A 25,339-nucleotide genomic window follows, 5' to 3' on the forward strand; every position below is an offset into this window, starting at 1 on the left:
ACCAAGTATGTATGATGTTCCTAGGTTCTCTGGATATCAAATCTTAGCCTCCTTGGAGATCCTTTAGGAGGAGGACATTGACCTGTTGGCTCTGCCTGGACATGGAAGGTTGGACAAATGACCCGGGAGCAGCTCTTGGGTTTGTTTCACCATCACACAGATATAAAAGCAGATGAAGTGAGTTGGTGGCATCTGGAGTTAAGATGATCTTGCTTTACAGCATACCTCTTTAGAAGACTAATAGGCCAGACACCTTGCTGACTTGGAATTGCTCACCTTTTCTAAGTCTGAATTGACTTCCATGAGATTTTTCTCCTCCTTCGAATTAGCAAGCAAAATGTACTGCTCAGGTTGGCTATATGAACTGAGAAGCAAGGTAATTGACTCTGGTGGGAAGACATGAGTGGATGGCATAGCAGAATAAGATCAATCCAAAGTCCCATGGAGTAGCTCTCCAAGAAGTGCAGTTAGCTCTAGGGTCCTGATCCTCAATTTCTCTCTCTCATCCTAGTGTGGTGAGCAGCAGCTGTATACTTTCCCCACTGACGATGCTATTTCTGGGCCAGAGCTGACACAGACAAGAGGAACACTTCAGATGACAGATAAATAACAATTATTAAAAATCATAAGGGCTTTTTTTTTTTGGTAATTGAAGTCACGAACTATACTAATTGCCTCTGAAACTATATGCTATTTACTGCATTTTATTAACTGCACTGTAGAGGAGTGTGCCCTTTCTGTGTATTGGCATCTTGTAGATATATTGAGATTTTTGCATAAATGTGTTATTCATCACAGACCAAGCCACATAAATAAAATATATAGAGAGATATTAGTACTGTAACCAAAGTCTTAGAGAAATAGCTTAGCAAGTGACAATGCTGTCAGAGAACATGAAAGACTGAAATTAAGCCTTGCTTTTCTTCAAAACACGATCTTTAAACAAACTGAACTTCACTTCTTCACAGTCTGGGGACAGGTAAAAGAAGATATTCAAAGTACCATGTGGGGTTCCTGCTAGCTGATAGAAAGGCATCCTTGGAGAGCTGAAATAACTTTTAAAAAAGGAAAAAACTACTTAACTCTGCAAAAGAGTAGGATGATTATTTCTCTTCTGGAACCCTTTTGACAAACCCCTACATTTTCAAAGAGTTACATGGGATTTAGCCAGACATTGATTTTCATGTGAGTAGCATTCCTAAACCATATTCAGTCCTTTGGAATTTTAGGGTTTGGTATTTGTTATAAGTCAGACAATAGTTTGATTTAAGTTGACAGAGTTTGAAGAATGAATAAACATGGGCACTTTGGTGCAAAAATACAAATCTCTAAGTTGCCCACTAATCAGACAGGGATAATCTGGAAGAAGGAAAAACAAAAGTTGAACATCTAAGTCCAAATGGTGTTGAAAAACTTCAGTGTCATCTTAAACTGTAAGGTCAAACATCAAAAGTTGGACAGAGCCATCATATGACCCCGACAATTGGCTTTTGAGAATATTCTCCTGAAAGTTTTCCTGTTTGGGACTGCAAGATAGATTATCAAGACAATTTCTATTCAGAACTTGTCCTGTTTACAACTCCTATTACAAAAAGTTTTATTACCATTGTCATCTTTTAGCAGCATGAGTGATATGATCTCATATTCATAATATGGCTATTTTATATTTGCAGCTTTATGAAAATCTATAGATATCAATATCTGTTTTTAATGGATCTTGCAGAAATCCTGCTGCCTGGGAAGTTGTGCAGTACTGCTATGGAATTATCAGAAAGCCTGATCTGTCAATTATGATATCATATCAGGAAAATATAACTTTTAAAGTATGGGAGAAAACTTTTACAGTATCATGACCAATCATATTTTAGTTTGGAAATAAAAAATAGGGTCTATATGTGATAATTAGTTGAGTTACCTTAGTTGCAACAATCCCTCTATCCCACCCAAGGCTGTCTGTCAGTGTCAATGAAATTGAAAGTCAAATTGAACAACTCTAAAGCTATTTCTTCCATATTAGAAAATCACTGGCAAATCACATCTTCCTGCCCTACTGGCAAGATAAACAAAATTAGTACATACCCCTCTTCTTGTTTGGTCAAACTTTAATCAAACTGTTTATACTGATGGTGATGTGATCTCATACTAGACCTCAGCATAAAGGGATCTTTAATGCCAACATTTGATAATCTTTGTGAAATGTATTCATTTGACCTCTCTATAAGAGGTTGGCATGGATAATCACTGTCTCTTCCTTCTTTGGCTTCCTTGCTCTTTTTCTTCTTTCCCTATCCCCATGTCCCTCTTTCTCAAGCTCCAACCACTCCTTAAATAATTGGGGCTCATCATGGTGGTACTCCTGGCTTATCTTTTTAAAGTTCTTCAACATACCCAATCTGAGTATATCTCCATGACTTCAACTTCCACCTGCATGCCCTTGACTCCCAGCTCAGTTGTCTGGCTGAATATTTCATAGACACCTCAAAGCCTACTTATCCCAAAATGAAATCATCATCTTCTCACCAGTGCCCATCCCCCTAAACAAACAATAAACAATTAAGCCTGTTCCATACCCCTATCCTTGTCTTGGATGAATGGCACCAACATCTACTCCAATGCTGTAAGTACAAATCTAGGATTCATTTTAAGACTTTCTACCATACTACCACCAGAATCATCTTTCTTAAATGTAGATCTGACCATGCAATTCTGCTAGTTCAATGGGTTCCCATGACCTGTAATGAACTATCAAAACTTAGCATGTTAATCAAGGTATTATCTGGTCCCTATATATTTTTTTCCAGCTCCCGTCTTGCCACTTATCCCCTCTCAACCTGTGATCCAGCCATTCTATTTGTAATTTCCCAAATACACAACATGCTTTCCCACTTTTGAGCCTTGTAAGTGACCTCCTCATTAGTCACACCTTCCCTCTGCCCCAACAGTCTCCCTGTCTGCCTTGTGGAGTCTTACTCAACTTCTAAGACTCATGCAAGAACATTCTTCTGTGTGAAACTTTTCTGTGATACACAGACATTCATACTTGCCTCCTAAGCAGGTGCTTCCCTTTTCTATTCAATATGTGCACATATTATAAAAACATTTATCACATATAATAATTGTGGTGTTTCCTGTCTCTCCTACTGAACTGTGAGTTTTTAGACAGTACGTACAGTTTCTCATTCACCTTTGTATTCCCAGAATTTAACAGTGACTGTTCATTGGAGGTGTTCTATAATCTTTTTCCTTTATTGAATACATATTTGGATCAGCCATAGATAACTGGATATATTCCTAGATATCTGATTGGAACAAGCTATGACTCAGGTCCCCATGGCAAATTTCCCTTCCATGGGAATTGGGGCTGCTCCTTGACCCAGTTTATATATAGTTTGCTGCAACCTACTTCAGTACTTCCTTTCCTTTAAAGTCTTGATATTCAAGAGATTACTGTCAATTCTATGATTCTAGAAGAATAAACCTTTGCGTAAAGTGTTTAGTTACTCATTTAGAAATAAGATTTAACTGACTTTTTATTTCATAAAGATTCATATAGACTGATATCCCCAAAGATGAGCTTCTTAGTCTTAATCTAAGTATATAAGAGCTATCTGCTATTTAAAACCAATAGTCTATGTAGTCCAATATTCTAATATACTGTTAACTTACTTTAATTTATGGAATACTTTTCTATTAAAAAGCTGACATTTATGATACTTTTCATATACCTTTTGACAATGGAAGCTGAGGCTTAGGAATTATTTTCATCATCTTGGGCTGCTATAACAAAATACGATAGACTGGGTGGCTTAAACAACAGAAATTAAATTTTTTATACTGTTCTGAAGGCTGGAAATCTGAAATCAGGATGCCAGTATGATGAGTTCTAGCGAGGGCCCTCTTCCTGGCTTGCAGAGGGCTGCCTTTTTGCTGTGTGCTCACCTGGCCTTTCTTTAGAGTATGCTTATGGAAAGAGAGAACTCTAGTGTTTCTTTCGCGTCTTATAAGGGCACTGATCCCCTTACGGGGGTTCCACCCTCCTGACGTCATCTAAACAAGATTACCTCCCAAAGGCCCCACCTCCAAATACCATCACATTGTGGGTTAGAGCTTCAACAAATGAATTTTGGGGGGACACAATCTATAACAGAGATTAAACTACTTTTCTGTAGGTACTTAAAGTAATCCACTAGCAGGGCAAATGCTGACTCCAAATACTGTTATCTTTTCTCTAATAATTTGTCTTTGTTGCTTTTTATACTTGGGTACTCAAATAGCATTTTAAAAAGTAAGATGCTACTATTAATAGTTCTCATTATCTCTGATGTATTCCTCAATACATGAATCTCCCTTGAATGCTTATTTTTCATATATATTTATTCATATTTCTGAACTGGTTTAGTGAAGGCAAATAATTTAAGGTTTCTCTCCCTCTTGCTCTTTAAAGTTTCTTACAACAACAACAACAACAACAACAACAATAAAAAAAAAAGAGCCGGGCTCTTGGTGTTTCTGGCAATTTTATTCTAACACAAGTAGCACCCAGATTGTAGTTCTGATAAGTATTTTAGTTCTTTCTTGAAAAATTAAATTCACAAAACAATTGATTATCAGTTATAAATGGCAAAAACACCATCTGGTTTTCAAAATTGGTTAAATCCATGTAGCAAGGGGAAAATTGTTGGAACTTGTAGTTGGCGAGGAGTTCTAGTCCATGAAGCAGAAAATGACGAGCTTTACTATGAGAACGCCAGAGTAGTCATAACTTGTACTTAGCGGCTGCGGGAATTTGATACGTTCTTCACATGTTCCATATGTTAAATCGCTTGGCGAGATCTTCAGTGTGAAGGAGCTGGGGGTGGGAGAGGCATGTGGCTAGTGCATAGAGTCGCAACATCTTAATCCTAAATTCTGAGCTCTGATTCTCAACATGTAGACCCAGTGCTAAAGGTGTCCCAGGACTCAGTTTCTTTACCTGTGAAATTGGATGTGCAAGTTTCTTAACCTTACGGCACAGGTGGCATTTTTGTGGAAATTTCTAAAGCCATTTGCATTCCTCTAGTGAGGTAAGTCATACAGCATTAGCATTTCCTACAGAAATGTCCCATGTTGTTCTTTGCCAAATGGAAATTTGAGTAGGTGTTCATTTGATGTGCCAAAAGAATGAAGGGAGATGAAAACACTCCACATCTCCCAATGTCCCCATACTGTGTTCCAAGTGTGGGAGGATTGGGGCCTGGCTAGATTCTCTTGGAGATTCAGCTTCATGAGGAATGCTTTTCCTTAGGAGTATACTACAATTCTGTTTTTTTTTTTTTTTCAAAGAAAAATATTTCTGGATTGCTGGTGTGTTTTCATCTTATGTTAAAAATGTAGCTATCCTTTGCTTATTATTCATGCATTGTAATGTGAAATGTATTCATTCACTTAACAGATATTTATGGAGGCACAGTGGTTAATTGCATAGACTCTCTGCAACTTAGAGACTGTGATCTTAGAGCAATTGCTTAATCTTTCTAACCATGTTTGAAAAATAGAAAATGGGAGATAATAATAGTAAGTACCTTGGGGATTGTTCCAAGGATTAAATGAGATTCTGCATGTAAAATGCTTAATAAGAACTCAATAAACGATTACCATGTGCCAGGCCTGGTACTGGGGTTCCTGGCATATAAGATCTAACGTTATAGTTTATATATCACTTTCTGCACACATATGGTTTCAAATATTTTATTTTTATTTTGGTGGAACTCTGCTTTGTGGTTGGTCTGATTGAGGTATCTTCACTTCCAGAGGTGATAAGAATAGATAGGACTGTGCAGAGTGGGCATTATCCTTATGACCATGTGGTGATGGTTTCCTGCTATTGCCCTGTTGGAGCTTTCCCCACTTGTGGAGGATTGCCTGCAGTTCATGCATCAGGGCTTGTAATTACAGAGCAGAATATCCAGGGCTGTGAAGACAGGGCAGTCTCGAAATTAGTTTATGCATAATGGATAATAGAAGGCTGTTTTTAAGTGTAACTCATTTGGTATGTTGGCAGATCTTGACTTCCTTTTTGATATGTATTATTTATTTATTTATTTTTGAGCAAGATGAGGACAGAGGGCTAGGGAAGTCATTTGGTGCTGCTCTTCTAGACCATAGCTCAGACTTAGCAATTTACATTCCGTAATCTCTTGGTCATTTAGCCACAGATAATTTGTCATGGTTTGTTTTAGCTGTTGTGATATTGATATTTATTATGCAAATTGTATTTCCTACATCTTATTGTTCTGCATTCTATGAATACTTAAATTATTATAGACCTTTACACTTAATATGGCTCGTCCTTCAATTTGATGCTTGAGTAACAGAGGGTCAGAGCGCACACGATCTTCTAGAGGGGAAGAAAATAAGTAATTAAAAAGCAGACAAACAAGAGAGCCGGCTGCCTGGTTGAAAAGAAAGCAGAGAATTTTGGGGAGGGAGAGCGAGTCTCGAGAAGCAAGTCGCTTCAGCAGGAGAGCATCTCCCAGAGACACGGGAAGCTCAGAGCACCTGTTGGACCCCAGCCTCCTTAGGAGGGACTGGGGGCACAGAGGAGGAGTGAGTGGGTGTGACCCTTGAAGGGGGAACCTGGAAGACCCTACCTTCGCAACACTCCCGGTCCTCCGCCCCCTCCCCTCCGCTCCTGCCCTTCACCCGGAAGCCTTGACCGAAGAGATTTTTGTTGTGTAGGTGTAATCCTAAATATATAATATTACACATATGCCATACATATACTAAATACACACATATATATTAAAACCAGGAAGGAGACCCTCAACAAACTCGGCAGCCTGAGTATACCTCCCTGAATCTACCTTTCCCGAGATTCTGCCGCAAAGACGCCGACTGGAAAATCTCAGAACCCGACTCCGCGGCTCCTTTCTCCCAACTATGCCCAAGTCTACCGCTAGGTTGTCGAGCGGGCTCTCCCGCTCCGCCGGACGTGCAAAGCACGCATGCACTTCTCTCCCAGATTGTTTTGTCAATCCGGGGACCTGCGTTCTCACTCCCCGCTCCGCACAGCGCGGGTTTCCCGAAGACCTATTCCTCCGGTGCGGGGTGAGTGACGGGGATTTGCCACGTCTGGTTTGCAGGCCAGAGGCCGTCGGTGTACGGGGCAGAGGACCCTCCCAGGGAGATGCCCTAGCCGTCGGTCCGATATAGCGGGCGCTATAAACAGACCTAATAAAGGTGTACAGCAAGGTAGATCCGCCCGCTGGAGCCCGAGTCCTCACACGCCAAGCGCCCTGGAGAACACTTTTTCCTTGATCCGGGGAAGAGAAAACAAATTTTAACATAAACATATTTGCATATGCCCCGCCCCTTGGCCCCGCCCCTAGGTGGCGCGGGCGCGCCGCCGAACGCCAGCGCCAGGGGGCGGGGTGGGGGCGGGGGCGAGTCCTCCGAGAGCCGGGTTGGGCTCGCCGCGTTGTGATTGGTCTGTCCGGACTCCGCCTTCAACGCATCTCATTAGCTGTCCGCTCGGGCTCCGGAGGCTGCCACCGCCGCCAGTCTGAGGCAGGTGCCCGACATGGCGAGTGCTCTGCTGCCGAGCGGATCCCAGTGTGCGGCGGCAGCGGCAGTAGCGGCGGCGGCGCCGCCTCCCGGGCTCCGGCTCCGGCTTCTGCTGTTGCTCCTCTCCGCCGCGGCACTGATCCCCACAGGTAGGTGTGGGCACTGGCCGGTTGGCCCCTAGATCTCGCAGGGCACCCCAGTAGCTGTAGCCATGGAGGGGGGAGCGTTTCCATGACAACCTCCCCCCACTTCCTAAATCCGAAGCTGAGGGAACGTGGAGAGAAACTCGGGCTGAGATGGAAGAAGCTGAGGAGATCGGTGATCCCCTTCTCCCCTGCCCGGCTGGGTATGAAGGAGAGCCCTCAGGGATGGCTGCACCCACACCTTTTCTCCCTGGCTTGGCGCGGGGTGCAGAGTGGAGTGAGAATGGGGGGCCCGGGGGCTAGAGAGTATGGGGGAAGGGGATGGACCAAAGGCACCCTCCAACCTTCCGGACCCTCCTAAACTCGCGGTTGTCCCCGTAACTTGCAGGTCCTACTGTCTCCCAGGGCTGCCCATTCGCGCCTACTTCTCTAGCGAAACCCCCAATTCTCCATCCCCCTAAGCCTCCCCAGGGCTGACTACCAGCCACCTCCGGCGTGATTCCTCACCAGTCCCCAGGACATCCCCAGACTTGTCTGCTCTCCCCTGCCCTGCTCCCCGCGCTCTGCCTTTCTCCCTGTCCCCGAACTGCACGCCTCTCGTGTTTCCCTCCGGCCGATCGCATCCCCTCCGCCCCCTCAGCTGGGCTGCGGGTCTCCCTGGCCCGGCTCCAGGCAGGGAAACTTCCCCGGGCCCGGCCCCGCGGGGGGGGCAGTCGCTGTCGCCGCCTCTGCGGGCAGGCGCCGGGAGCCCGCAGCCCGCCCGCCCCACGGCGTCCTCCGCCACGAGTGGGGACGCAGGATTTCCCGGCTGCCCGTCCTTTCGGCGGCCCGAGGGTGGCGGAGGGGGCGTTCGCGGCCTCTGCGGCCAGGCGGGCACCCTGCGGGCCTCCAGGCGCCCCCTGCTTGGAGAGCAGTCTTGGGAATTTGCCCAGGGGCGGCTCTGCACGCCTGGCGCCTTCCCTGAAGACGCCGAGCACTCGGCAGGAGCACGATGTGTGGCTGCCCGTGTGCCGGGCGCGTTGGCGCGGTCGGAAAAGAAGAGGGCAGTGTTTGCTTTTGCTAACAAAAGGGAGCCGGAGCTCTTCCCCAGCGGAGAGGCTGGCCGTGCTGCACCCTGCCTCCCTTCCCGCCACCTCGCCGCGCTCGGCAGCCGCGCGGCCTCTCCGCACCCCTGGCCGCCTGCTGCAGGCTCTGGGCGGGCGCCGGGACCGAGTGGCACGGGGCCGCGGGGGGCGGGCGGCGGTGCAGGAGGGGTTGCAGCAGGGCTCTGCGCCTGCAACGCCCCTCCTTGCAGCTCGGGAGCTGCAGGACCCGGGAGCAACAAGTGGCGGAGGACGCGAGAGCTCAGCCCCCACCTGCGGAGCCCCCGGCCTGGGCGGACGCAGCGATTTGGCCACCGTGCGGCTCCGGGGGCGCTTCTCCGCTTGGGCTGTGCCTTTTGTTTACACGCTAGAGGACACAGTTATGTAAACACCGCAGGAGACACGCTGTAGGAAATGGGGGATATCTAGGGGTGCTAGCTTGGGATTTGGGGGATGCCTGCTTGGCCGCTTCCCCCTAAAAGAGGCTCGTAAAGGAGCTCGGCATGGGGAACCTACTGGGGCTGTGCAGGGGTGGGAGTCTGGCAGGAGCTTCAATTCCAGCACTGGGGATTTTTTTCTTCCATGCCACTGTCTGTCTCCGGATGTTGTTTATGTGTTTTTCCTCTGTGAATTCTTAATTTATGAGTTACGAGATAATTGGGTTCAGCCGATGCCGGTGTGGTTACAACTTCATTTCGGGTGATGCCTCTGACTGGATGGGTTCAATAAAATGTTCCTGAAAGAGATCCCTCGTGCTGCTGCATTGTAAAAAGCGCCAGTGTCAGTTAAACGTGAGCGTGAGTAAAGGCTTGGTAACTGGCGCATAATAGAGGCAACAATAGACTTGTATAGGCTGCAAAGAAGGGGAGAAAGCGCTGTTGGGGGATATTGCCTTTCGACTAAAAATGGGAGCCATGCGATGCCGTTTGGCAGCAGAGTAGGATTAGATTATGCTTCCCTTGTCAAGCCTGCTCCTTGAAGGCACCGGGCAGTAGCAACAGTCCTATATTTTTAACTATCTCGCGGTAAGAAGTTGTCTTCCCGGCGAGGGATATGTGCTGACTTAGAAAGGAGCGGTCTGGAACTCAACCCTGCATGTCAAAGCTACATGAAAATTCTGTTGCCAGTTACCATGGAAGCAGCTTCTTGCTCTTGTGTACATCCCTGTTTGTAGGCTGGTTATCAGATTGTGTTCAAATTAGAAAGTAATTGGGTTTGATTTGTAGAGAGGGGACGAGATGACTTTCTCAAAAAGATTTTTTTTAATCCATGTTTTTTTTTTTTTTTTTTTTTTTTTTTTTTTTTTTTGTGGTGAGTTTTAGAGGAGATCTTGGCCTAGCCCCGTTCCTGTAGTCTAGGGGTAAATTTCAGGTGGGTGCCAAGGGACTTTTCTCTTCCACAGTCCTTTTAGTATAAGCTTTCTCAGAGGCCTCCAGTTCCCACTCCCAGGGTTAAAGAAACCTGTTGGTACTAACTTCATTAGGCTTGTTTCATTTACATCCTTGTTGGGAAAGCGAACCAGGGCCATTGTGCAGTAGGTCCTGGTTCTGTTTTCTGTTGTAACTGAAGCCATCCATCCCCTGGAGAAAATCTCCTCTCATCCCTCCGGTTTGGATGGAATGGATGTTAATGAAATGCAGCAAAAATGGGATTGCCTAAGCTCACTCCATGGTGTTAATCACGCCTGTTACGTATGTTTCAGGTGCATGCATGATGCTGTTTTCGATCCCGAGTGAAACAGTGGTTGATCACCCCCTTCTTACCTTTTTCTGGATTAGAGAAGATGGCTGATGGGCGGGGGGCGGGTGGCTGAGTTTGGCTTGCAGTGGCCTATTGGGGCTTGCATACCGGGGATGGGGACTTTACAAAAGTGCCGCCCTGCTATTGTTGCCATTCCCTGCATCAAATTGAATAGCCGCAGGAGGGACTTGCACTTGTCTGTGATAGATTTGATAAAATATCCCTCATTAATGCCACTTTATATTTACAGTGTGTCACTGGAGACGCACAAGGCTTCATTTAGTGACTTGTGTGACGAGACAAGCTTGCATTATTTGCCTGGGACATTTTGGAGGAACAAGAGACCCATTGAGCAATCTTTTGAAATGAACAAATACGAAAAAGGGGGGAATAAAAGAGCAGGCAGTTCTCTGGAACAAAGAGCTTTATTCATATGGATGTTGTACATGCTTTATCCAGTTTTCCCCAATGGCCCTCCTGGTAAAGGGGAGTGGGACAGGGAAGAGGCCAACAGGCAGGACACTTTCTCTTCCTCTCTCACTTCCTGACTTCATATTCTTATCAGAGTTGGTGCCCGGCTCACTGCCTGCTCATCTCCCTCCACTCCCTCTAAAATCCCGGAAGGTAACGGCTTTCTGAGTCTGAAGAGAAATTTTGAAATCCTTTCTCCCAGCTCTGAATGTCAACAGAAGAAAGTGCTAGCTACCTGTTGAGATTGATGTCGTTGGTTGAAGGAAAAGAGATGTGAGTTTTTTATGACATGTGTCAAGCAGTGGTTGACAGTGAATGTCAGATTGGTAAGATCTTACAATTATAACATTAGCCATATTATTTATTTTTAAAGAAATTCTGTGAAAACTAACATCCAAAATTTTGATTATCATTAATGGTGCGCTTGGAGTTTTAGTGACTTTTCCCCGCACCTGATACATTTTAACCTCCTACATAAGTGAATTTTTATTATTCCTTGGCCTATATTGCTAAATCATTTTTTAGGCTTTAAAAATTGATAAGATTGCTATGAATATAAACTGTCTCATTCTTTTTGGCTTTTTGTATGTGACATTTTAATGCCTAATTGGCCACTTAGAATTTACATTTTAAAAATGTGTGTGTGAGTGTGTGTGTGTGTGTGTGCATGTTTTTAACAAAAGGCCCATTTTAATATGGGGAATCTTTTGAATTGGGCCAAACTAATCAATGCTATGATTTGAATGGAAATTTACCAGCATATGAAGAAAATTTATAAGAATAAATCCAAAAGATTCAAATGCTGTATATCTTTCTTAGGAAGAATATCACTGACCATTATGCTGGGCATTTTTAACTGAAAATCCAGCACAGAAAGGAGAAATCACAGCGACATCTGTTGCAGAATTGAAAATTTGCTTCTTTGAGTTGGAAGCAATTAGTCCCATATAAGCACCTAATGGTATCTGTGTGTGTGTGTGTAACAAATATGTGCATATTCATACTTAGATATACATATATATGCTTATTATATAAAAACTTGCCCACATACAATATTCATATTAAAAATTATTTAACAGAAAATGTAACATTTTAGCACTAAAGCTCTTTTTTAAAAAAATATTACCTTTTGAGGAATAGAGATTCTTATAATTATGGAATTTTTGAAAGGAGAAAGATTAGAAATCATCTGGTAAAATCCTATTATTTTGAAGTGAGGCAGCCGAAGGCCAGTGAGGGAAGGACCTTGCTCCGCAGTTGAACTGAGGATAAGTTAGCTACAGACCCTGGATGGGGACAGGTCTTTTGATGTCCAGCCAGTGGACCTTCTGTCCCACCTCCTGGCAAGGATACCTAGTCAGATGCGGATCATGGGTAGACACTATCTTGGCTAAAAATATTTTATATTTTGAAGGCAGCAAGATTAATTGTTGCTCCAGGTAATAAACCCAAGGAGCAGAGGAGTGACCTCTGGGAAGAAATGACCAGTTCATGGTAATGATGTCTCTGGTGTTGACAAATGATTCTGAAATCTCTGGACTTTATTTGGCAGTCACAACATGAATATCATCCAAAGCACCTTCACAGGGGAGAACCCTGGATTTGTGTTGCTGTAATAAGTCAGATACATAAAAATCAGGCTTCAGAAGATGCCGTTTTAGATTTTTAAGATTTTTACTTGTCTTTGCAAGGAATAATATTAACAGCAAAACTGGTTCCACATAACTTAGGAAAAAAAGAATTGTTCTTAAGTCAAGAGCAAGAACATAGCCTCGTTTTCTTACCGGGTGCTCGTCGTCCCTTTGCATTAATTAAGTCGAGAAAAAGCTGAGGATTTTTTTTAAAGAAAAAAAATATTTTACTTTTGCAAGATGATTTTTTTTTTACATTGATCAGATTGTCCTTTTTCCATTTTATTATGGAAATTTTCAAGTATATACAAAGGTGGAAAGAACGCCATATTTAATCCTGTGTGCAAATCACCCAGTTTCAATCATCATCCACCCCTGGTCGATCTGTCCCCTCTATGCTTCTTCCTTTCCCCAGATTATTTTAAATAAATCCCAGCCATCCTAACATTTCTTCTGTAATCACTTTAGAATGAATCTCTGAGATACAGCCCTTCTTTCCCCCTCATAGTCACAGTGTCGTTTTCTGAATGTCCGTGCAGTATTCTTGACTGGATGTACAGAAGTTTTGCCCTACCCTGCTTTACTGAGGAGGGGAGAATGAAGGCTTGTTGCAGCGGTGAGAGCAAAGGCAGAGATAGGAGAAGCCAGAGTGCAATTACTGCTTGCACTGAGGAGACCTTCTTGTATGGTTTGGTTTATTTTGAGCAAGGTTTTGTTTGGATCGGGTAAGATGAGTTTTATTGTTGTGTAAATACAGTTGTGTAAATATGCAGTAATTGTAGCTAATCCCTCGACTGTGGTGTGCGATGGAAAGCACCCTTGGCGAGATTGGCCATTTCTAGTTGTTCCCATAATGAATACCCTCCATCTGAGGACTTCTTATTTTAGTTTGATGGCTGCGAGATACTCCGTTCATATATTTATCTTTAAAGGCCTCCATGATATAAATGCCTTTGCATTTCGTGAATATATTGCTTAAAAGAAACATGTCTTTTCCCATTTCAAACTGCTAATTTCAGCCTATATTCTGTAACTGAAGTGATCACAAAATGCCTTCTTTGGCGTGGGAAACCCATACAACAAGCTGTAAGTATTTGGGCCTTATTTTTGTGGGATGAGGGTGAAGGGGTGGTGGGGAGAGAAAAGGTTACTGCCTTTGCTTCTCAATATTTGCCCCACTGATTTAAAATACGAATTTTTGATTTCAGCTAGAATGTTGGAATGCTTCAGTGTTAATTTCTAAACTTCTTTGGTTTTTCTGAAAATAGGTTGGTTCCATTTTCCAAGGTTCGTGAAATGTGAGAGTTTTTCTTTTTAAGGGGCTCTTTCTCAAATGTTTTATTTAATGTGGATATAAATCTGAAGCATTAGGTTTTTTGGTTTCCAGCCAACAGGTAATTCTGCATAAGATGATTTTGAGGGGTCTGAGTGGCCCTGGACAGGTGAAGACCTGGCCCTGCATCCCTCATCTGAGCTGACCTCCGAGCAAGAAAGGCACAAAGAAATGCACAAAGAAATTCGTACATTCAGGGTTTGGGGAGTGCCACCAAAATCGAATAAAAAGCCTTTGTTTGGAAACCATCAATGAAGGAAGGAACCCACTGGAATGTTTGTAATTACAAGTGGCACCTCCTTGTTTAAATTTCAGAAGCCACAGTTTCTTTTTCAGAAATTTAAATTGCAGGCTCTAGCCAGCAGCTGCTGTTGTGGTTAATGGGCAGTTTCTCTTTGAAGATCTTCCAGTGCTGGTTCTCAAAAGCTTTGGTGCACTTGGCCTTGAACTAGGGTTAGAAAAAAGGGTTAGATGTAAGTATTTATATACATACACAGCCCAAAAGATGTGCGGCCTTTATTATTACTCAAAAGAGAAACTTGGCGTTAAGGCTGAGAGAAAGCAAGTACTAAGAAAACCTGTTATGACTGACAGGTGTCTTGAATGAAGTGATTATCTTAAGGGAGATAAAGTGGGAAATTTTTTTCTTTTAGTAGATATTTTACTGGAATATCATCATTTGACCCAACATTTTGATCTAGATATTTCAGAAATGTTAAATAGGCTTGAAATGAAAGTGCTATGATATATATTTAAATGCTACTCAGTGTTTGAAGTTGATATTCCAGTGACATGGACTTTTTAAAATGCCTAGAATCAGTATCTTGGTCTTGGCAGACTTCCTTGGGAAGGTAGGCGCTATAATTCCTCTTCAGCTGTCCAGCGCTGGACTGCAGTGTCAAGTTAGAATTAAGTTATGTGGTCCCTGGAGGGGGTGGGGAAGAATCTGCCTGAAAACAAAGGATTCACCAACTCTCAATCTCCCATTGTCTGGACCATATCTTCTCTTGGCTGGGATTAACCCAGAAGTTAACGTTTAAAATTTTGAACCTTTCATCTTTCTGCCATAGGTATTAACTTTTCTCAAAGTCTCCATTATTGTGAATGACACCATCCACATCCTGGTCTCCAAGGCCTCTAAATTTGGAATCATTTTTCCCCTCCTTAGCTCTCACTCTTGAACTGAAATAAAATGGGGCTGATTGTTTCTCCATGACATTCTCTGGAAACTTCAGTGTCCTCTCTAAACCATGTTTTTTTTTTTTTTTTTTTTTTTTTTACTAGGAAGCTTCCTAGCCAATCCTCCACCGCAGCCTCTGCTAGTCAGAACTCACATCTACTTACTGTAGTTCTAATTCTTTCCAGGATAGGATCATGACACTTCCCTTTCAGAAACCTAATGGCAAATTCTTACTTCTTGCATCAAATTCACACTCCGCACTGTTTTGTCTTTAGGTTGTTCCTCAATTGCTCTCTCACTCCCTCTCTAATTGCCCTCATTTCTTATTACTTTTCAGCCCAATCCTGATGGGACTGGAAGACTGATGATTCTCCAGTGAAACTGAGGAAGAAAGTGGTTTCCCCTCATCAGCCTTCAGCTGGTTGCCATTGCATAAAACTACTCTCTTATCCGTTTTTTCCTTTAACTGTCTGTCTTGGTTTATAGGTGTAGGATGGCTGATTTCTCCTTCCCTACCTTGAGAATAAACATCTTCCCTTTGCATCTTTCATTTTAACTAACATGTACTTATCTAAAATATACCTCAATCCAGACGTTTCTTTTTTGGCTTTATAGGTGTGTACATGAGCATGTTTCTTTATGCTAAGCCAAAATGTGTTACACAGCCATGATTTTAATGGAAATTTTAAACTTCAGAACGTTGAAATGTATTGTGCCTATGTGGTAGATTGTATTTGAATATAGGGATTTACTACAGCATGAAAATGGTATAATTGACTTAACAAATTACAAGCTGGCAAAGTAAGACTCTCAGACAAGAAGTGAAGTCCTTTAGAAGCAGGAAGACTTTTTCAGGGTCAGAGTCAAAGGGCCTTGTGTGGAGCTGCTGACTTGGGATGAATGAGATCAGCCCCTCTGAAGATGATGCAAGAGATACTACCTTAGAGGAATATTTGGTGCTCGTGCCTACTATATGTAGCTACTGCAAAAAAAAAAAAAAAAAACAGCAACAACAACAAAAAATCCTACCTAGAGAAATGGAAGGGAAGTGCTCTAAAAGCCAGGCCTTTATTAGCTGGTGTTTTAAACATGTTTGACTTTGGAAGCAGTGTTGCCTAACTAAATACAGTCACTGCCAGCATCCGGCAATCTATGAATTTGGTTGCATTTTCGTAGATAGCATAGATGGTGAATTATCACTGGCTTAAGAAACAAAAAATGAAATCTTTGTTTCTCAGTCTAACTGCTAAACTTGTTATCTTAAGGATCTTTTCAAAGCCTTTATCTGGTAGTAATATCTGCCAGAATTCTTCCCTTCTTCTTTTCCTTGTTTGGCATCCTTCCCTTTCAGAGTTTAGTTCTTGCTAGTAGAAAAAGGTTGTGCCGCATGATAATACAGAGATATAAAAATTTGATTATCTTGGAGTATTTTTGGGCAGTCTTGGGAAATAGGTTGTATGTCAAAACGCAGTATGCATTTGGCTCTTTGCTGAATATGCCAGTGATAAACCATAAACCAAGCCACCCGGACTTTGCAAGTCATCAGCTCGATTCTCTCTTCCACATTAAAAAGGAACATTCATTTCTCTTGCAGAAACCCTTATTTAAACAAAGAAAACTTCAAAGATAGGGAGGAAAAAAAGTTAATTTATTACTAAATTACTGCTCAAACGGTTTTATCTCTTAAAAGGTTCAAGTAGAGATTAGCTTAAATAACACTGAATTTCACTTTTCCCTGTGTATCTCTTGTAAGCGTGCAAGAATGTCAAGAGGCCTCTGTCTCCTTTCCTTTAGTTTTGTTAGTAATCACATGAGTGTTGCTGTTCATTTCCCTTTCCTAAAGCAAACCTCTCCATTGCTGGGCCAGGTTGGCAAGCAGAATACCCAGATGAGGTTACAGAACAATAAAACTGAGTGCTTTACCCAAACAATTTACCTTACACGATGGCAAAAATAAAATGAAACTCATTTATACGAACATGCTTAAGTAGGAAGTATCTTTTGTCTATCTATTTATCAATCTCTATCAATCAATCACTTTTATTAAAGCAGACACTACCTAGTGGTGGAGGTTATGTCTTTGGCTACTACTACGAATAATTACATTTGTAAGTTCACATGTTAGGGAATACTAGAAAAAAAATACTATATTAAAAGGATTATTTCAGGATGTACTTAATTGTCTCTAAGGTGAAACTCAAGAACACAGTGTCAGTAATATCCCACCTGGAGCTGAATATTTTTTGAAAGGGAATGAAATCATCTAGTAACCTTGGAGAAACTGGCAGTGATTATAATCTCTAATTGTTGGGTCTTTTAACACGGAGAGGACTTCATTATTTCACTCTGCTTTCTATATTTTATGCTCTATGTTTAACAAAGAAATAGTGTTTCCATTGCCAAACCATAAGACATTTGGTAGAAAAATGAGCATTTAAAAATGATTTTAAAATTGAACATCTACTTTTATACTAGGCACTGTGTTAGGTACATCTGTGTCTTCCAGAAGGTTTTAGGCTATTTTTTCCTTAACCCTTATTTTGAAAAATTTCAAAACCATAGGAAAGTTGAAAGAAGAGTACAATGAATACTTGTATTTATTTTACCTAGATCCAGCAGCTGTTCACATTTTGCTCATTTGCTTTGTCGCTCTCTAAATAATGTATACACACATACTCACATACATGTTTTTTTTGTAAACCACGTGAAAGCAAGTTGTGTCATGATATTTTACCCTTCAATATTTCAGCATGTAACTCCTAAGAATAAGGACATTTTCCTATGCACACTCAGTACCATTATTACATTACCATTTAACACTGATTCAGTAATATATAATATCTAGTCAGATTTCCCCAGTTATGCCATTCATATTCTCAATATATGTTACTTTGTCCTCCCCAATGCAGAATCCATTTGAGATCACACATTGGATTTGGTTTTCATGTCTCTATTCTCTTTTAATCTAGAACCATTACCCTGCTCTCCTTTTTTTCTTTAAGGGTTTTTCATGGCATTGACATTTTGATATGTCCAGACCTGGTGTTTTGTGGAATGTTCTATAGTTCCACAGATTGATCATTTCCTCATAGTTCAGATTAAACATCTTGGGGGAGAACCCTGCATAGCTGATATTTCACCTTGTTGTAGTATCATATCAAGAGGGACATAATATCAGTTTGTCCTATTATTGGTTTGATCCCTTGGTTAAGGATATAAGTTTAGTTACTTAGTTCAGGTGGATTTACCAATTTCTCCATTTTTGTCCCTTTGTAATTAGTAAGTAATCTCTGTGATATTTTGAGACCGAAGATCCTGTTCTATAGCAGTTCACTCAGTGGTTTTAGCAACACTGATAAACCTTGTCTGAATCAAATATTACACCAGTGGGTACAAAATTGTGATTATCTAATTCTCTAATTCCTCTACATTGGGTAGAGACATTCCTGCATAAAGAAGAGCATGCCTTCTCCCCTCCTGTCCTTTTTTGGAAAACCACAATTGACTCATAGATTTAAAAAATAAAAATTCAATGTGATGTATTTCATTACCACCAAATCTGGCCAGTGGGAACCCCTTCAGACTGGCTTCTGTATCCTTTTAATGTGGCCTCGTTAATTTTTAAGCACTTTCTTATTTTATGTCACAAAAGATATCTAAGCTTACCTTCTATTTTCCCTGCCCCAGACCTGGAATCAGCTGTTTCTTCAAGGAGTCCTGGAGGATAGGATTTAGTGGGAGAATGGCATTTAGATACCAAACAGTTGTACTCATTGCTAAATGCCATTGTATCTAAACTCTTTCAGTGGTTAAAATTAGGAGATAGTTGACCCTTGAACAACAGGGGTCTGAACTATGCAGGCCCACTTATATGAGGAGTTTATTCTGCCTCTGCCACCCCTGAGGCAGCAAGAGCAATTCCTCCTCTTCCTCCTCCTCTTCAGCCTACTCAACTTGAAAACAATGAGGATGAAGACCTTTTTGATAATCCACTTCCACTTAATGAGTAGTAAATGTATTTTCTCTTCTTTATGATTTTCTTAATAACATTTTCTTTTCTCTAGCTTACATTATTGTAAGAATACAGTACATAAAACATATAACATACAAAATATGTATTAATCAACTGTTTATGTTATTGATAAGGTTTCCAGTTAACACTAGGCTGTTAGTAGTTAAGTTTTGGGGGAGTCAAAAGTTATATGTGGATTTTTGACTGTGCGAGAGTAGGTGCTCAAACTCCCACGTTTTTCAAGGGTCAGCTTTGTGTGTGTGTGTGTGTGTGTGTGTGTGTGTGTGTGTATTTATTTATTTAAATCACGAGTTCATACTGATATCTTCAATTCCAGTCTAATAGCCCAGTGTTCTTTCTCTCCAGTTCCTATATTTATTTTTCTTCTCCCATTGTGAAAACTCTGGTTCCCAGCCATATCAATGTCTTATAATCAGTACAAAATGGTTTTCAAATTACTCTACCAAGACCACCGTAGACAACAAACCTACCAAGTAAAGCTCAAGATTTTTTGCCATTCTTTTTGTCTTTAAAATAGATCCCACTGACAAGTGTACTGTATTCATAAGTTCACAGATTAGTTCCTTGTGTGCCTGTGTGTTATCAATTAGATATATAGTTAGGATCGTTTGTTTCTGTTTATATTCAATTTTTTTTCTCTATCCTTGTTGATTTTGAACATGTAGATCATTAACATGGCTTAAAAATCAAAACTATGTAAAGACGTCTCACTCCAATCCCTATACTTTCTGCCTCATTCCCACCTACTTCCTATAGTTGCCAATTTTATTTTTTTTTTGTATATCCTTCCTATTTTCCTTTTGAAAAAATAATGGGTAGTGTTCTATTTTTTACACTTTTACAGAAGCCTGTGTTAACATCTGCCTATACCATGTATCCTTATTTGACAAGTCCTGGGTTCTCACATTTATTGTGATGATTTCCACCCTTATTTGGCTGTATTTTACTTTGGCTGTATTTTACCTTTTTTTCCCTACTATTTTCAGTCCTCTTCCATTTCTTCCTTCTAAGGTCAAAGTTTTACTTGGGTAGTGGGAAGAATTCTGTATTCATTTTTTCCTTTTAATTCAGCAAGTTACTTGCAAGAAATAAGGACTGCCCCTTTCCATGTAATACCATGTGTGTCTCTGATGCGTAGTAACCATGCCTCGAGCCCCAATTCTTCCCACCTTTTTTTTAATTGCAGTATAACTTAAAGTATACAGCTCAGATACTTTTGCATCTAAACCTCATACCATGTTCTAAAACTGCTGACTGGACATCTCAATCCAGACATTCCACTGGTAATGTCAAGTAATATGAATGACAGAATCACAACTATATTTAGTGTCTTCACTCATGATCTCATTTAATCTTCATGGTCACCCTATAAGTAGTTACTACTCTTGCTTCATTTTACAGATAAGGAAGCCAAGAGGACAATAATAGGTCCCTCGTCCAAGAGATACAAATAGTAACCAGGATCTGAACCAGGCCTGTCTTCAAAACCCATAAACACTAACTCTAAACTGTATTTTCCTGAAATTCTTAAGATGTCTAAAACTGAACTGAACATGTATTCTCCTCACATGTCCTTCTATCCTGCATTTCCTGTCCTGATGAAGGCTACCACCATCCCATCTACCCCATTAGTTAAATAAACCTGGGAGTCAGAGTAGACTACTTGCTCCTTTGTTATCGTTTCCCTCTCTATTAGCTAGAAGTCCTGCCTGTCTTCATTTTACAGATGAGGAAAACAGACTTAAGCTGGTATAACAGCCCCTTAATTGGTCCATTTACCTCTAGCCTCATTCCTTGTAATGCATCCTTAATACTGCTTCTAGATGGATCTTCCTAAAACACACGTTAGATGTTACTTTCTTGCTTAAAATCTTTAAATGTTTTCTTGGCACCTTGAAGGTGAAGCTTACCCTCTTTCAGTGTGGCCTGCACTGTCCTTCATCACCTGGCTTCTGCTTTCCTCAAGCTCATTTCTTGCCAGCTTACATATTGTGTTCTTGCTTTAGGACTGCCAGAGTAAATGTGTCCTAGATGCACCATGCTTCTCTGATTTTTATATGCTACCTCCTCTGCCCGAATCACCCTTATCTATATGGCTGATTCCTACATACCCTTCAAGATCCACTCAAGCACTGATTCTCCAAGGAAACTTCCATGACTGCTCAGGCTGGCTAGTATCTTTGTACCCTTCTTCTGTGCTTCCCTAAGGGCTATTCCTGACTTTTCTTCTTCCTTCGTATCACACAGCCTTCTGTGAATAGTCCAAATCTCCTCTATATTGCTGCTACACATTTTGTGCAGCTTGTTTCCACCAACGGAAATGTCCCATCCTCCTATGTTCCATGTTGGCATGTTTAAATCCTATGCATACATAAAGGCCAAGGCCAGTGTTTTTCTTTTTCAAGTCTTACATAATTTCCCAGTCTGAGTATGTTTTCCTTTCAACTTCCATTACAATTTCTCTAATCATTCCATGACATTTAACATTTTTCACCTTATTATATGTTGACATGTGTCCCTGGGTACGTGTCTTCCAGCCCCTTTACAGGAGAGACTATCTTAGTCATCTTTGTATCCTTAACAGCATGCAGCACAAGGCCTTGCACATAGTATGTACTCAATAAACATTTATCAAAGCAATTAATGAATTGGAAATTAGGTGTCCATTGTCCATTAAATTATTTCTAAGCCTTTTAGCATTAACATGAAAAAGGAACATGATGATATTAATTCAGCCTTGAAGACCAGTATAAAAATGAATCACCTCAAAGGTTTTTTATTCACTCATCATTTTCCTGTTGTACAATTTGATTTGTTTTATATATTTTTGTATGTATATATCCTATTCTTTTTTATTTGTTGTGAATACTGGTAGTTGGGATATAGAATTTGCCACAGGCCTTAGTGTTTATGAATTTTAGTGGTTGTCTTTTTATCAGATTTTAGGGCTATAATTCTCAGTAGACATTGTTTTGTTCTTTCATAATGAATGAAGAGCTATCAACGTGCCTGACTCTTTTGTATCCTGAAGGACTGGCTTCTAGTGTGTTTGCTCATGCTTGCTGGTTGGGCAATCATTGGAGAGATTTAGATTAGCAGCCCAGATAAGAGAATCCCTTTCCATTTATTTAATCACTTCACAGTCCTGGGATAGCTGAACTTTGAGTCATTGCTGATGCCATATCGTCACTTTAGAGTTGAAGCAACAAACCAAGAGACTTATCTCTGAGGCCATCTGTTCCTCTTCACCTCAGCTTTCATGAAAGTCTTGTCTTAAGGCTGAGATATAATATATTCTCAGTAGAGGCTTGGTGAGCGTAGGGAAATTTAAACCTCAGGGTAACAGTTTTCCTTGTACAGTAATAAAGATGTATGTGGAGTCAGTGGCTATAGGATCAAAAAATAGATCACAGTAATCGGATCAAACCCAAGAAATGGCTTGTTGCTGTGTTCAAAAAAATGAGATGGGTAAGGCAGTGTGTTTTGGGGAGATGCTTCCACTATTTGTGTGACTGTACAGTTGGTGTGAAATAAGACTGTGGCAAAATTAAGCTTATAAAGCTGATTGCCTACAACTGATCTAGTTTTAAGCAAAAAGGAAGTTTCTTTTTGGTCTTCTGTGGAAAAGGGGAGAGATTTCCTGTGCAGGCAGAGAGAGTGTGTGTTTGCTAACATTACCTTTTAATTTAGGAGATGTTTGGAGTTTGTTCTTTCCTGTGAATATAGAGGTGGAACCACTCTAACCAGAGTTTATTGCTGTAATATTTTTTAAATGCATTTGTAACACTGATATATCTGTGACCTTGTGAAGGCATTTTTGAGAGGAGGGGGTGGCAAGCCCTTTTTCTCACTGTCATAAGTGATGCCTACTCAATAACTCTAACTTCCTGACAGTACTGGGAGGGGAGGAGGGCCTATCATAACTTGTTTTTTATGGCTTATTTCTAAAGTGTTCCCTTCATAGTCACATCCATCCATTTAGACTTTTCTTTTCCCTGCCTAAGGCATGCATCCAGCCTAGTCTGTGTTTGGTACTTTAAATGCTTTGAATTATGGAGAATCATAGTATTTTATCGATGCTTCCCTTGTAGCTATATAGCTCTATAGTGTCTTAGGTAACACAGCTTGCATTTCTTAGGCATTGTAAGTGGATTATTGCAATTAGTTGAGGTTTTTGAGAGGAATGACATATTGACTTTGATTTCTGCTATGTGCCTATTCCCTTTCTTGGTAGACTTTTTTTTTCAGGGTTTGCCTTTTTTAACAAACCATTTAAGTTAGAAGCATTAAGCCCTTTCTTTCCACCCTAACTTTCAGCAGATACATCTTTTTCAGCATGACCTACTGTCAAGTAAATAATGATTTGATGGCAATATTCAAGAAAAATTATATCTCTGAAATACAAATTTTGTCAGTGTGCTAATGTATAGTATATGATTGGTATTATCCAAGAAGAAGAAAAGATTACTTAATCAATTTCTTCTAGAATTAGGTGGGTAATGCTTCAAGCATCCTATTTAAAAACAATTGCATCTAGGTCCTGTCGGCAGGATTGCTTATTTCATTATTCTGGTCATTTGCATGAAAACAAGTTGATGATTCTTTAAGTAATTACCTGTTCAGTTTTCTTTTTCTCCTGAATTGTTACTCCTCAAGCATTATATTCCATTCATGCAGTGGCATGAATCAGATCTAGAAAGTTAGAATTTCAGAGTAAGGGAGTAGCAGAATTTTTCTTCACCTTTTTTAACCAAAAATGATCTCCCATTTTCATATTAATTTACCTATGATTACATCTCTTTATCCTTGTTTCATAAGGTGAGTGCATACAGAGTTACGTTTTAATAGAATATTTTTCAAGGTTTTAGGGTTTTTTAAAATGAGGCCATCACCTTCAAGATTTTGACCTGAACTTTTCGTGAACTAAGGGAGCAAGAAAAGGATAGATTAAAAAAAAGATGAATATATAATGTACTTATAATGGAATAACTGATCAAAGTTAAATTCATTTTGTAACATTCATCTGCCGTGAGTTCCCAAAGCACTCTACCATTTCAACAAGAGAAGCTCTGCGTTTATATATTGGATCTCCCCATAAGATTCTCTTTGAAAAGAAAGTTTGACTTTTTAACCAAAGCTTTGAGAACCACTGGCCTAAATAGAATGAGTCCTTTAAGTTCAAAACAACAAGGCTGGAAAGAATGAAGGCCAGTTTACTGGAAGAGCACATCAGGCCCAAAGCCATAGATAGTAACAAAGAATGCTTATTTGCCTCATGGTCCTCTCTTTGTATTTTCTTTGGCGTTCTGGAAGGTGTGGCTGTGGCTGCAGCAGAGAACTGGATAAGGAGCTGAGATTTCCAATCACTGGCATCTGTCTTCCCATCAGAGGGATATAAAGGAGGGAGCTAGCTCAGAGTTGGGACTGTAGAAGGTTTTCCATTTAAACAAAGTCTTGAAAACATGGGGAAGATTTCTATTGAGAAAGAGGTGAGAAGGAAGGACATTCCAGGTTGAGGAGAACCACGTGAATGAAGGCTACCATCGGAAAGCTAAAATGACCAGTGAGAGATGGGATTAGAAACAGATAGCTTGGGGCCAGATTGTAAAACAACTTTGTCAGGTTTAGATTAAATTCAGGAGGTCACTTGGAGCTAGTAAAGATTTTTTGGACAGTGAAGTAACATCATAGTGGTTCTTTGGGAATATGAATCTTACAATGATTAGGAATTGAGAGATTAAATTAGAAAGGGAGAGATTGGTTAGGGGTATTGGTTAGGGTTCAAGTAGAATTGAATGAAAATTTGAACTGCGGCAGTGAAGGAGGAATGCAGGTAGAATTGACTGAGTTTGCTGGCTGACTGGAGAATGAGGATTGAAGGGTAATAAAGAATAAAAATGAGGCTGGGCATAGTGGCTCACACCTGTAATCCCAACACTTTGGAGAGCGGAGGTGGGAGGATGCTTGAGGCCAGGAGTTTGAGAACAGCCTGGGCAGCATAGTGAGACCCCATCTCTATAAAAAAACACAAAAATTAGCTGAGCATTGTGGCACATGCCTGTCATCTAAGCTACTCAGGAGGCTGAGACAGGAGGATCACTTGAGCCCAGGAATTCAAGTTATGATTGTGCCACTGAATTATATCCTGGGTGACTGAGGAGACCCTGTCTCAAAAAAAAAAAAA

The 25,339-nt window shown here is 40.9% G+C and overlaps 1 protein-coding gene across 3 annotated transcripts in view; it reads left to right on the top strand.

The window, feature by feature from the left end:
* The first annotated feature begins 7,440 nt into the window (after positions 1 to 7,440).
* The window catches only part of CADM1 (cell adhesion molecule 1), a 320,248-nt gene continuing 302,349 nt past the window's right edge, over positions 7,441 to 25,339 (top strand). For 2 of the 3 annotated variants that reach the window (XM_045556519.1, XM_045556517.1), the window contains exon 1: positions 7,441 to 7,691. In XM_045556519.1, coding sequence (XP_045412475.1) covers positions 7,559 to 7,691 — 133 coding nt within the window. In that variant the 5' untranslated portion in view covers positions 7,441 to 7,558. The remainder of the gene's footprint in view (positions 7,692 to 25,339) is intronic. The other variant, XM_045556518.1, reaches the window with a different exon arrangement.

Source organism: Lemur catta, chromosome 7, assembly GCF_020740605.2.
Source record: "Lemur catta isolate mLemCat1 chromosome 7, mLemCat1.pri, whole genome shotgun sequence".
NCBI classification, from domain to species: domain Eukaryota; kingdom Metazoa; phylum Chordata; class Mammalia; order Primates; family Lemuridae; genus Lemur; species Lemur catta.